The sequence below is a fragment of the Pantherophis guttatus genome, chromosome 2 (genome assembly GCF_059756535.1).
Source record: "Pantherophis guttatus breed Tessera chromosome 2, ASM5975653v1, whole genome shotgun sequence".
NCBI lineage: Eukaryota > Metazoa > Chordata > Lepidosauria > Squamata > Colubridae > Pantherophis > Pantherophis guttatus.
The window spans coordinates 93710521-93724487 of record NC_142064.1 but is presented as its reverse complement, the minus strand read 5'-3'; the positions used below and the strand labels follow the sequence as shown (position 1 = coordinate 93724487).

The 13967-nt window shown below is 38.4% G+C and overlaps 1 protein-coding gene across 1 annotated transcript in view; it reads right to left on the bottom strand.

Annotated features, from left to right (window-relative positions):
* Window positions 1-13967, bottom strand: part of LOC117661647 (neuronal acetylcholine receptor subunit alpha-7-like) — a 98202-nt gene that overhangs the window by 47319 nt on the left and 36916 nt on the right. Inside the window, exons 3-4 of the mRNA XM_034410697.3 lie at window positions 2842-2886; window positions 1510-1619 (exon numbers count right to left, since the gene is read on the bottom strand). Of these exons, the coding sequence (XP_034266588.1) occupies window positions 1510-1619; window positions 2842-2886 (155 nt within the window). The remainder of the gene's footprint in view (window positions 1-1509; window positions 1620-2841; window positions 2887-13967) is intronic.

The window sequence follows — 13967 nt, the reverse complement described above, 5'->3', positions numbered from 1 at the left end:
TGCTTTGGTGTTTTTTTACTGTCACAAAGAATAGCCTAGCAGATCTTAGCACAGCATAGCATACTCCAAAGACATTTGTAGCGATTCTTTGATCTACAAATGCTTTCCATCTCCAGCTCTCCAGATCTCAACTGTGTCTCCATTCCTCTCTCATCAAGACACCATAGATTTGTCTGTTTCCAGACCTTTGCTGACCCTTTGCTTTAATTTTCTGCATCTTGTCTTTCCTTTACTTTGATATCTCGGATGTCCATTAACGTGCTGACAGACTTTCCTTTTTTGTCTAACAGACACCAGATGAAAAACATTCTAATAATTTGTTCTGTAAGTAGCTGAATACTCCATTCCATTAAACCAGCCTAGCCAATTGATAACAGGGTTCACTCCCACCCACCCCACAGAAATATTTTGGACAAGGGAAATATTCTCAACATTTGTTGCTTTCTCTTTTTAAGTATTGAATGAAATGTGCTCAGCCACAACAGCCTCTAATGTACTCATGGTCAGCTCAGAATGGAGCAAGAACCAAAGAATTTGATAACTGCTGACCATTACTAATGATCATATCTAGTGCCAGTAAGCAATGTTCTGATCAACCCTGATAAGCTTTGGCGGGAATTAAAGTAGAGATGCTTGAGATCCAACCTGCTTAGAGGAACACGTTTCTGAATTAGAACAAGACCAGGGATGGGTTCTAAAGTTTTTTATTACCGGTTGTGTGGGCATGGCTTATTTTGTGGGTGTGGCTTGGTGGTCATGTGACAATTCTTTAGGATTTAGCAGAGGTACTGGTCTACCAGGCTTTTAACTGCTTGCAGAGCTGTACTGGTCTACTCATTTGTTTTTGGAGGCACCGGTCTACCCATTTGTTGTTGGAGGCACTGGTCTACCCATTTATTTTTTCAGGCATCAGTCTACTCATTTGTTTTTGGAGGCACCAGTCTACCAGCACACTGCCTTTTAACACTGATCAGCTGTAGGGCAGCCCTTTGAAGCCCCACGACAAGAGTTTAAACAGCTTTTTTCTTCTAGCAGATCACCTGGGACTCAGGAGACAGCAATAGATTGGGGGTGGGGCCAAATAAAAGGTAAGAATAACGCAGGAGGGTGCGGGGGGTGCAGAACCGGTTGAGTGACATCATATCGTCACCGCTACTGGCTCAGCGGAACCGGGCCAAACCAGGAAGAGCCCACCACTGAACAAGACCCATCTTAGTCTTTGAGATGTTCACAATTAGAAAGTGGATGTATACCACTCTCCAACTGTTGTTCCTCTTAATTTGATATTTGTGGGCAGGTTGCCAAAAGGGAAGGGTGACTCTTCAAGTTTAAAAGTCTAATCTGCTTTTAAAGTTAATGGTTGTCATGTGTTTTGTAGTAATTAACAGGTTACATGTGCCTTAGAAGGAAAAGAATTGATCACATTGAATTATTTGATTAGATGAACTTGAGTAACCACAATACTATTCTGCAAGTTTTTTAAAAAATACTTCATACATGATTGCCTACCTGTTGTACAGAAGAATATCTGGCACCCAAATCTGATCAGCTGGAAATCTCAAATTCTGAACTCCTGGATATTGATACTGATCCCATGACAAATATGCATCGATCCAGTACTATGGAGAAATATACACTGTATATTTATTAGAGCACCTTAAATGCTGTCACTATATAAAATAATATGAGGAATCAGTGCCATCATCCCAGGGCCAGGTTTATCTGTGAGGAGATATATATCAATTTTTATAGATGGAATTGCCAATGACCTACAGAAAACGATAATGGAAGATATTTGGATTCACGGGGGAGACTAGATATGCCGTAATAGTTTTAGTAATTGACTAATATGCAGAGCATTTCTGTTTCAAAACCCTGTTCTGTTTTTTTAATTACTATTTTTCATGACATAAAACTACCTACTTTTTTGCTGGGCTTTTTTTTAAAAATAAATCCATTGCTGCTCTGTTTCATCATTGTTCTGATCGCTTAATATAGTGAAAGAAAGAAAAACAGTGATTTTGAAGAAATGACAGAAAGTGCAATGATAGTAACTGTTTCCTGCTCACAGATAGGAAAACAACAGGCAAGTTGGCATGATACAGCCTCAGGGAAATTTCCAGTAGGAGGGCATGGTAAAGTGCAGCTCATGCAGACTCTTCTAAACCAGTGTTTTTCAAACTTGTCAACTTTAAAATTTGTAGACTTCAACTCCCAGAATTTCCCTATCAGCATGCTAGGGAATTTTGAGACTTGAAGTTCACACGTCTTAAAAGTTGCCAACTTTGAAAAAACACTCTTCTAAACTAAGTATGTGTAGTAATGTACAATAACACTGAATACAACTGTTAGGTTACTATTAGGAAGATTATGGGCTAGGGTAGAGGTTTAGCAGTCACCCAAAATGGCAATCAGATTTATTTGTAATTCCTAATAGGATCTACCAGATGATACCACATTCTGCATTTCTCTGCCGGCATGCCTTATTAGTAACATCCACATTAATAAGGAATATAGGGAGCACAATCGGGTAATGTGGGGCCTACTAAATTAGGGGTCAGAAGGAGGGACAAATTGCAGTGTTCAGTTTTCAGCACAAATTGAAGCTTAGCCTCAACATTAATCTGGCTCAAACCTCTTCCAGAAATTACTCAGCTTTCTCTGAAATCCAATAAAGCCAAACTATTAATTTCTCTATCCTAAGAATTATAACTAACATAAACTCTAAATAGGCAGGATTTATTTTCTGCTTCAATCTTTTCTCCATCTGGAGAATCTGTTCTTTGGCAAATAATTAAATTCAGCCAGTGGCTCACCTAGAATAAAGGCAAAATTACTCACCATCTGTAGCCATGCATTTGTTATCAAGACCTGGTTCTTTTCATCCTTAAAAAAAAAGGAGGAAAAAATCATTTAAATGAGCAGTTTTCTTAATTATTTATAAATCAATGGTTTTAAAAGATAGGCTCAGGAGAATTCAGACTGAGTACAGGTAGAGACATTCAAATAGGCTTATTATGGACTGATTTTATTGCTCTAATTATTAAAAACTTGGCAGACGAGGGATTGACTCACTGTTTATATATTAATTGTCCGTATTATTCCTTAAGAGTGGCAAAATTCTGCACAGTTCCTGAGTCTTTATAGCAGTGCTTGAAAAATTCATTGGCAATATATTTTAAAACTATAAATGTTATTCCGTTTGTAAGCTTCAAGTCTAAAAGTAATTCACTCTTTAACTCTTTAGGATGAATTGGTGGCCAACTGGGAAATGGTCTTCTGCTTCTAGAATCCCAGCAACTAATATAAAATAGATAAACTTAGAGATACAGATACTTTTCATAAATATTATATATTATGATTCTTTCCCCCCATTTTTATTTGTACAATTGTGCTATAACGGCTATATTTACCACTGCATTTGATTTGTTACATATCCAATGACAGTAATGAAAAGTATTCTTTCAATTAATGAGATTATTTTCTTAGGATATTATGAAAAATAAATGTCATTAAAATCACACAATTTTAATATAGTGTGGGTATCTGTTCTATACAAGTGGGCCTGTAGCCCAATTGCTGTTGCTTCCCTTTTTTCATAAATGATGTACTTTTGACCAGTGGTGGGATTCAAATAATTTAACAACTGGTTCTCTGCCCTAATGATTTCTTCCAACAACCAGTTCACCAAACTGCTCAGAAAGTTAACAACCGGTTCTCCCGAAGTGGTGCGAACTGGCTGAATCCCACCACTGCTTTTGACCATATAAGAACTGACACTTTGAGAATGAAGGTCTTCAATGAACAAATGTAACCTGCAGAGTACTTTGTATCATTGAGTAGAACATAGAGGTATGCTTCTATCAATAGATGGAGTTTTCCTTCATAGAACACTGGGTGACATTTCTTTCCCTAAGCATCTATTTTAGAAATTGCTGCAATCTTGCCCAGGTTGTTGAGATAGAATGGGAGGAGAGAAATAGTTCAGTCTACAAGCATAACATTGGATTTCATTTAGATAACTACATCTAGCTCCCAGCATGATCAGCTAGAAGGGGAAGAGGGAGGAAGAAAAATCAATTACAGTTCCTACAAACTATAATTAAATATATGTAAGTATATTGGTCATTTGGAGCGTGTCAGCATTTCTCTGTTACAGAATCCAGTCAATATTTATTAAATCCTTACCGAGAGGTTATTACACCATGACATTGAGATAAACAAACCAAGAAAGAAACAAAAATGAAATCAACAGTATAGGAGCAGCATAAAAATGAATCCAGCTACTATTAAGTTCATTGGTTTCAATAAAAGTATACAGAAGACGCATAAAAGTTCTCTCTTCGTGAAAGAAACATAAGATATATTCTGAATGCAGGAATGAAGATATAATACACAACCCCTGCAGTCATAATTCACAAGATCAGGGGTGTCAAATTCATTTTCATTGAGGGCCGCGTCAGGGTTGTGTTTGACCTCAGGGCGCCAGGTGGGCATGGTCAGGGTGGCTGGGCTGGTGTGGGCATGGCCCCGGTTTTGGCCTAGATGGCCTCCTGCAGCCCTTTACCAGTAAAAATGGAGCTCAGGGAGGCCACAAATGCCGCCCCCCCAGAGCTTCGTTTTTGCTGACAGAGAGTTGCAGGAGGCCATCCCAGCTGAAAACAGAGCCTGGGAGGGCTGCGCATGGCCCTCCCGAGCTCTGTTTTCATTGGCAGAGGCACCACGGGCCAGTCCTTCGCTGTTTCCAGGGTGGCCCTCTGGGCCAGATCTAAGTACCCCGCGGGCCAGATCCGGCCTGCAGGCCTTGAGTTTGACACCTCTGCAGAAGATCATGCACAGTAATCATGGATCCGTTAGGATCAATTAGTAGTCATGGATCCATTAGAAGTCATGGATTCATTAGGACTCTGCACAGTGTTGACACTATCTTTATTGCTTATCCTCTTCTCATCTTAAGTTCACAATAAATCCAAATATTACACTGAGTGAGGAATTTGAAGGCATATTTTCATTTCGGCAGCATCACTGACATCTTCTTCATCACTATCAACATTTATTCATCCAAAAGGCTTCCATGAATCCAGAATTCCAGTCCTCCACATGAAACAGTGAGATTCATGAGCGCTTTATTGAAGAAACAACAATTTATTCATTTAATTTGTATAGCCACCTAACTCAACAAGTGACTCTGGGAAGTGAACCATCTCAAAATAAGTTGAAAATAATTCCCGCTACAAATGTAAAAATTAAAATACGCAGCAGTCAAAGAAGATATCATAATTGACAGTCACTAGCACTGTCAGGATATGGGGCCCTGAGTGTGTAAAGGCCCAGGCATGGAAGCAGCTCTTCAAGATGTTACAAAAGGACAGGAGGGTTGAAGACATCCTAATTTTCAGAAGAAGAATGTTCACCAAAGTGGGTGCTTTGGAGACACACTTTGCAGCAGAAAAGACACATTACTTGGGCCATGCCAATTGGCATTCCTTAGTCAATGGGACCCAAAGCATATCCGTCTTCTGGATCAGATCAGATGAATAAAAATAACCAGAGAAATAATACACTGACATTTTAAAACATTCAATTCTTCTCACCGAACTCTAACACTAGATTGAGTTACAGTAGTGGCCAAAATTGTGGAAGCCTTTTGGGAAAAGTGTATTTTTGAGGTTTGATGGCTAATAACACCACTTTTTGGGGGGGAGTTTCAAGATAAACATATTCCACTGCTGGAATGGCCTAGGAATAGCCCAGACTTTAACCCAATTCAAAATCTATGGAGCCGACTAAAGAAACTTGTTAGTCAGAAGCAACCCAGCAATAAAACTCAGTTAATAGAAGCAATCCTTCAAACTTGGTTTCACATTATAACAGCTACAGAACTAAAAGACTTGGTTCACTCCATGGGAAGACGTTGTAAGGCCATAATTCATGCTAAAAAATTACCCAACTAAGTATTAACTGACATGGTGATAATTTTTGTATATCTCATTTTTTCTATGTGTTTCACTTTTCTTTTTTATACTGTAACTGCTATCCTAATCTCAAATCCTTCACGAAAGTTATTGCATTACATTCTTGATTAAATTATCTTTCCATTGATACATAATTTTATGGTACTTCTCCAAAAAAAGTGGAGTTATTAGCTAATTTTAGAAAATACACTTTCCCCAAAAGGTTTCCACAGTTCTGGCCACTACTGTATAATTCAACTACTATCTACTGCAATAGACCAGTATTTCCATCTCCTACCATATCTCAAATTTAGCTTATTCTTTCAAAACTAAAATTAAAATAATAATAAAATGCATATTTTCATATCCAATCACTTCAGTTTTATTAAGCATTGATTCACTTAGGAGCCACTTTCATTGATAATGGCAGCATGATTTGAAATGTTGATGTATTCCTTTTTACCACTGCCAATACTATATTTTACAATAAAACCATTTTATCATTCTTTCCAGCATTGCTCATTTCTTGATAGTAACAGCTCCTTCTTCAAGAAAATATAAGTCCTTGTACTGACAGTTTCAAGGGACCTGGGGGATTTCAGAATGAAAATCTACTTCTCATTGAAATGATAAGCCTGTTTTTGAGCCAGAACACTATTCAATCTTTAGGAGAGCTTGCAAAATTCAATATTCCTCCCACACAAATATAAACAAATCCTTGTGGATGTTTATTTTATTAGATTTGTACCACTTTTTTCCCATTAAAGGTATCCAAGGCAACAAAATCCATATTTAAAAATAGCACAAATAAATATTTTTACCTTTGCCATCTACAGTATATAGAGGTTATAGCACAGAGCAATCAAACAATAAGCAACAATAACTATCAACTGTATAGGTAAGCTGTTTATTTTAACAGAAATGTTCTTGGCAATTAATGGAAATCTTGGAAAGGTTCTCTCTAAAAAGTTTCATAAACAACAATTTCCCACTAGTAGGAATTCACACCTCATCTGGTTTCCCAGCTCCTGAAGGCAACCTTCTCTTGCCTGAAGTCAAGGCAACTTAACAATCTGTCCCATTGTTCAGAATTGCTTGAAGGGCCAATTTTGACCTGTTCCCCTACACAGTTGGTTCCCACCTCTCTTTTGTTGTAAAATAAAAGTAATGCAGTAAGGAACTTAAGTCCAGGTATAGAATCAGAATTTTCAAACAAAGGGAATGAAATCACAGTTCTGCACATACACTTCAGAAGAGGGGGAAAAAGACCAGCTACGGTTGCTGTCACAACATAGCAAACTTTAAAAGAAAACCCTATGCATTTATTATCTGCAACGATCACTACGAATATTTGAAGGGTTCCTCCATGTTTATCCATACACTTTCCTTCATTTGAAAACAGTTTTTATTTCCATCAAAATCCCTATGCATTTACTGCACTTTACTAACCTTTGCAATTCCTTACACTCTTTTAACATATTTCTTGAACTATCTTTACACACACACACACACACACCTCAAATCTTCATTTTTGGCAACAATCCTTCTCCTATATGCATTTTGATTTTTATTTTCCACAACTTCTTTGTTATTCTACCAAGTGTCTTTTAGTGGAGTTCTACATACTTCTAGGGCATTCTGTAATAGCATTATTTTCACTCTGTTCCAAGCAGGTTCTACGTTATCTTTCTTGATATTCCCTTTTCATTTAGCAATACCAAGAACATTTGGGCTTATGTACCACCCTTTAATGCTTTACAGCAATCTCTGGGCAGTTTACAATGTCTGGTAAACATTGTTTTACAATAGTTTACGTTTACAATGTTTTGTAAACTGTTTACAATGTTTGGATATTGCCCCAACAATCTGGGTCCTCAGAAGGATGGAAGGGTGAGTCAACCTTGAGCCCGTCAGGATCAAATAGATCAAATAGAGTTTGCCTGCAATACTGCATTTTAATTATGCCATCAGTGATTAAAATTTATTTGCTCCTCTCTAGGCTCTCTCAGATTCTTTGTTTTCTTCCATGTCCATTTTTTCCAAGATCCCTCTAGACAATGCCAAGTAATGATCTGTACAAATAATAATAATGCAGAATCTCTCATTACACTTGTATCCTTCATTAATGCTTTTTATCATAATCAAAGCAGTCTTGCTTTTAGAATTACGTTCATTTCTTTGCCATCTGTATGTGTATAAAGTTGTGATTTAAAACAGATTGTTTTTAAGCATATGTGCATCAATCACTGTTTTCATTTATCCTTGGATCTATTAAAATCCAATGACATTTTCTGTAGCCTCTCCTCTCCTACCTGTACGTTCATGCATGTCATCTAACCCTGGATCATATTCATTTAGCATGTTACAAATGTTTCCCCAAAGTCATCTCTTGTCCTTCCAAATAATACTACTATTACCAACCTGTAGAGTCCTACTTTCGTAACAATCTAACAGTCACCTATTCATATTTTCTGACGTATCTTTTTTAGCCCTTTCATTCATCATGGAAACGACTTCATTCAGATCAATTACTTCGATTAATTTCAGGGAGGGGGAATGTGTTAAAAAAAATAAGGGCAATGATGCACTGGAAAAGAAAGTGAGTTGGATATAGATTTTCTTGAATCTATAGACTAATAATCAACATTTGTATACTTCACTGGACAGCCTCTGGCATGCCAGATTTTGCTGAATATGAACTCATAGTAACCCCAGCAGTGTAGCTGATGGATGTTGAAAAATAAATCTTGGCAACATCTAGATAGCCGCAAGTATATGCCTATTATATATACTTCCGAGGTGGGTTTCAGCAGGTTCTGACCAGTTCGGGAGAACTGGTAGCGGATATTTTGAGTAGTTTGGAGAACTGGTAGTAAAAATTCTGACTGGCCCCGCCCCCGTCTATTCTCTGCCTCCCAAGTCCCAGCTGATCGGGAGGGAATGGAGATTTTACATTATCCTTCCCCTGGAGTGGGGTGGGAATGGAGATTTTACAGTATCCTTACTATGCGACGCCCACCAAGCCACACCCACAGAACCAGGGTAGTAAAAAATTTTGAAACCCACCACTGATATACTTGCAATGATTCTTGAACTATAGATTTGTAGGTATAGTGTTATAGTGGAGATGGGTAACTGAGACTGTCTTATTTAAATTTCATTTATTTGTATAATTGGAGACAGAAAACTGTGGGATAACCATGTGCAAACATCTCCATGGGCATGATCCCTTGTGGCAGTGGAGGTAGCATTAACAGAGTGCATTGAATAAACTTACAGTATTGAGGGCTCTAGGCACCAAGTCTTCCGTAACAAAATAAAATGATATTTAATGATTAAATCCAAGAGATAAACATTTTCCAACCAGTGGTGTTCCAAGAAATCAGGGAGGTCACCCTTTGTCCCTTGCCAGGTCAGTACGATGGCTGGCTGCAAAATTGGACCCCCTGTTCTGGTGAAGGAAGTTCTTTCTGGTGAGATCAATTTATTATGTTGGGCAGCCTGGTCCACTTTACATTGGAATGGGGGCACCCAAGTGATCCCACCCATACTGATAGTGGAGCATAAGGTTATAAAGGTCCTTTGGAAGCTATTTGGGGTGGAAGAAAATTATGAGGCTTTAAGTGGCAAAAGCAGAACAGGGCAATAGAGATTAAATTATTAGATTAGGTGATAAATATTTCCTATGAGTTCTTCAGCTTGAGCTTTAGGACCACTGTTAATTTGCCTGGAGATGGACTGTGTGACAAGAGGGAATAAATCACATGTGGAAGAAACAGCTATGCTTTATAAAATACTAGTTGAATACCCATGCTCCGCTACAAAATTATGTGATCGGGCTTGATAAATCGACACTTAGAGTTTGAAAATTAATGAGTAGTTACGATTGGCCTCTCCTCTCCCTTTTTCTTCCTCAGGCTGGCCCCATAGAAGCCTGTCCTGTCCTCTCCTCTCCCCTTCTGTCTCTCAGGCTGGCTCCACAGAAGTCTCTCGTATCCTACCCACTTCTCTCCCTCAGGCTGGCCCCATAGATCCTCTCCTCTCCCTCAGGCTGGCCCCATAGATCCTCTCCTATCCCCTTCTCTCCCTCAGGCTGGCCCCCACAGATCCTCTCCTATCCTCCTTCTCTCCCTCAGGCTTTCTAGCCCGTTCTCTCCATGAGGCTTGCCCCACAGAATCCTGTCCTAGGCTATCCCATTCTCTCCAGAATTATTTTCAAGTTGGGTGGGGGAGTAGAATGTCTAACTAATTAGCATCAGAACATGTTAAAATGATATAGGAAATGCTAATGCTCTAATGGTCATTTTTGAAAAATCCTTTCTTAGTGAGAAGCCAAAAGGAACATACTTGGCAAATTTCAAGTTTATAGTTTTACGGTTCTGGAGATTTCGTGATTAATGCGTGAGTGGTTTCCACTTTTATATATATAGATTTAAAGTTTGATTTGGAATGATTGATGAAATCAGTTTGCAACGGAGAACACTCAGACAAACCAGAGCTGTTTGTTATCCATTATACTACATCCTGCATTCTACCTGCCTCTCCCAACTGTGCCTCTCCCAGCTGTTTCAGTGATGCAAGCTTGCTCAGAGGACATCTTATTTGTACCATTGCCTTGTGTCAATTTAAATGGGGGAGATGCTGATGGATAATTCATCTTGACTTTCAAGAACTTGGGTTGGAGAAAAGCAGATGTTGTGCACAGCTGTTAGACAAGATATCCATTTGAGCTTTTTTTTTTGCTTTTTTTGCAGGATACCCCATTTCCATCAGAAGGTCACAGTTATCTTAATCAATGAAGACATTGAACCTTGGCCATTTCTCTGTTGGCCTTAACTGCCATTTTGTGTTATGAGCAGGATTGGAGTCTTTAGTTAGATGCACTAAAGCAGCAAAGGGCTTGTCTGTCTCCTGGATCAGCTTCATTGCTTGCACAAGACCTTCAATTTTAGATAATATCTCTCACTGTTCATTTTTAGCCATTGTGCTCTGTGAGTTAATTAGGTCACTTTCAAAAGGACCAAGTGATGTTTTTCTTTTGCTGGCAGAGCGTTTAGTTACACCCCCTGTTGTCAAGGATAGGGATAAGATAGACGTTTGGCAGCCATCCATGTTAAACACAGCATTTTGTTTAAACGTGCAAGCTGGTGTAGTATTACGTATTTAGAAGGGGTCTCACATTTTGACCAATAAATATCCAGATGGAGAAAATTCCAGACTTTTTCAGCAAGGACCTCTTTTTATTTATTTTTTTTACAAACATTAATGATATAGAGTTGCTGAAAAGCAGCTGAACTCTTTGGTGCATTTGGCACATGGGGTCAAGATAGCCAAACAACACATGTCATATGCTGACAGGTGATTTTAAAGACTTGGTGATAATTAACAAGTTCTCTCTTCTATTTGTAATCGTAAGGTAAAGGTAAAGGTAAAGATTCCCCTCGCACATATGTGCTAGTCATTCCTGACTCTAGGGGGAGGTTCTCATCTCCGTTTCAAAGCTGAAGAGCCAGTGCTGTCCGAAGACATCTCCATGGTCATGTGGCTGGCATGACTAAATGCCAAAGGCACACGGAACACTGTTACCTTCCCACCAAAGGTGGTCCCTATCTTTATACTTGAGTTTTTTATGTGCTTTTGTTACGCGGCACTAGGGATTCGAACCACTGAACTGCCGACCTTTCGATCGACAAGCTCAGCATCTTAGCCACTGAGCCACCGTGTCCCTTCCTATATTTGTAATCATATTTTTCCCCAAAAATGCCACATTGGAGATCAATTGCACCATTTTAAGGATAAGGATGTGAACAATGCAGGATAGTGTTGATCATGCACCACCAGAAAATTTAGGTATTGTATCAAAAATGATATGCAAACTCTTATTAAGATACCTAAGACTTAAAAGATTAGTGTTGTACCCAGTTTTGGGCACAAGCATTCAACAAAGAAATTGGAGCAAATTAAATGAGGCCTACCAAGACACTGACAAATCTATGAATGAAATCCTATGAGGAATAGCTAAAGAATGTGGGAATGTTTAGCCTACAAACTGATATAACAGCAATTTCCAAATATTTCCTATTGCCCTAAAGGTAAGGACCAGATGGGATCTCCCCTTTCAACACTGAATGCTGCCAAACAGCCCTTACCAATAGAACATCAAAGAATAAGAAAACGAGTTGTTCTTGAGCATAAAAATAAGTGCTTTAGAACTGCAAGCTTCAAAGGCCCGTTGCTCCTCAACAATACCTCAAACTTCCTTCCAGACATTAGTTGAAATTAATTCTCTTCTCATTGGCATCAATGGAAGAGTTAAACCAAAAGAAGAAAAAGGAAAGAAAGCAAACAAGTGTCCCTCTTTCCTTCCACTTTGACAATTCATCACTTAACAAAGCTTTTAATGTCCTTGAAGGATTCTGTGTTGGAACTCTTCACAAAATCAGTTCAGATTGCCTTGCCTACGATCCTTATTTATCACCACTCTCTTCTCTCGCTGAAATACAAATTCAACTATTCTCTAGAAAATAACAAATTACCTGTTATTAATTTCTCTACGAAAATAACAAATCAATTTCTGGGAATGACTGAAAGGCCAACTGCATTACAGCCCTTGTGGTCACATATCCACATGATCCAGGGATTTCAGTTTCAGAACCGTTTACCATTCCATGGTTTGTTTAAAAAACATCAGGAAGCAAAAAAAAAAGTTTAGTTGTGACTTCCATTTGTAGATTGAAAAGAGGGCAGTAGCATCTTAAATACACAAAACAGAAGCTGTTTGCACAACTCAGCTAGAAATCATCAACTGGCAAGTCATGGAAACAGGATGCTGAGTAGTAATGAGGAATTTGTGAGTAACCCTTTGACCAAACCACAAAGTTCTATGATAAAAGTGAGAGTCTAAAAAATAAACAATATTCTCAGATGAGGTCTTACAGAATTTTTATGGGTATCAATTTGGAAGCATGCAGGAAACATGTGCCAAGTTGTGTCACCAACCAAGTGACTAAAAATTCTAAGCTGTGCATTAAATATTACATACATATTCTGTTAGTGGCTTACATATTGACTTGTCATTTTAAGTATTCAACGGCACATTTCATGCCAAAATCTGCAGATGTTGCAACAAAGGAAATGAGACATCAGTGGTTATTCTAAAGTATTAATTGTTTAACACGACTCGTGGCACAAAATGAGAGAAGATTGCAAAGATTAAAAATGAAAGCAACTGGGTTAGTATTTTTCATATATATGGAAACTGATGATATCATTCTCTTCATTCAAAGACAAGGAAAAAGTGTGTCTTAAACCAGAGAATTTTTACAAGAAGGACATTTTATCATGCTTGGTAGATATGTTAAAAAAACCACTAGAAAATGTTGGATTCAAATACATTCAGAGGATTTTAAAGATTAATGTACAATTGAGACCAGAGGACTTTCTTTTGGGACTGATGGACAAAGAGTTGGAAAAATGTAATGGTACTTTGTTTTTGTATATGATACCTGCAGCAAGAGTATTGTATGCATAGATGGAAAGTCTCAGCAATATGTACAATGGAGGAATGGTTGGTGAAGATAATTGTACCTGCTGAAATGACCAAACTGATTAGAGAAAAACAATATCCGCATCTATTGCTGATTGGAAACCCTTATAAACTTTGTGGTGTTGGAATAGCCATCTGGTTCAGTTCCAAGCCAGGAGACATGCACTGGAGACAAAATGGAGGTTGGAGGCTGATTGGAAAGAGGGTCCATTTATTGATGAACAGAACCAACAGGGTTTGTGGTTCTGATGCAGCTGACAAAATGGAGTTCAGAGTGGGGGGGGTGTTATATCTTCTTTGGACTTTGTATTTGAACTTTGTATTTGAGCTTCTTGTTCCTGTGCAAGAACATGTCCTTTAACATTCTATTGGCTGTTATCAGATTCCTATGGGGTCATCTAGGGGTCATGTAGGGGTCATAGATGGCTCTATAGGCAAAAGAGGAAATGCAAATCCTAGATGCTTGT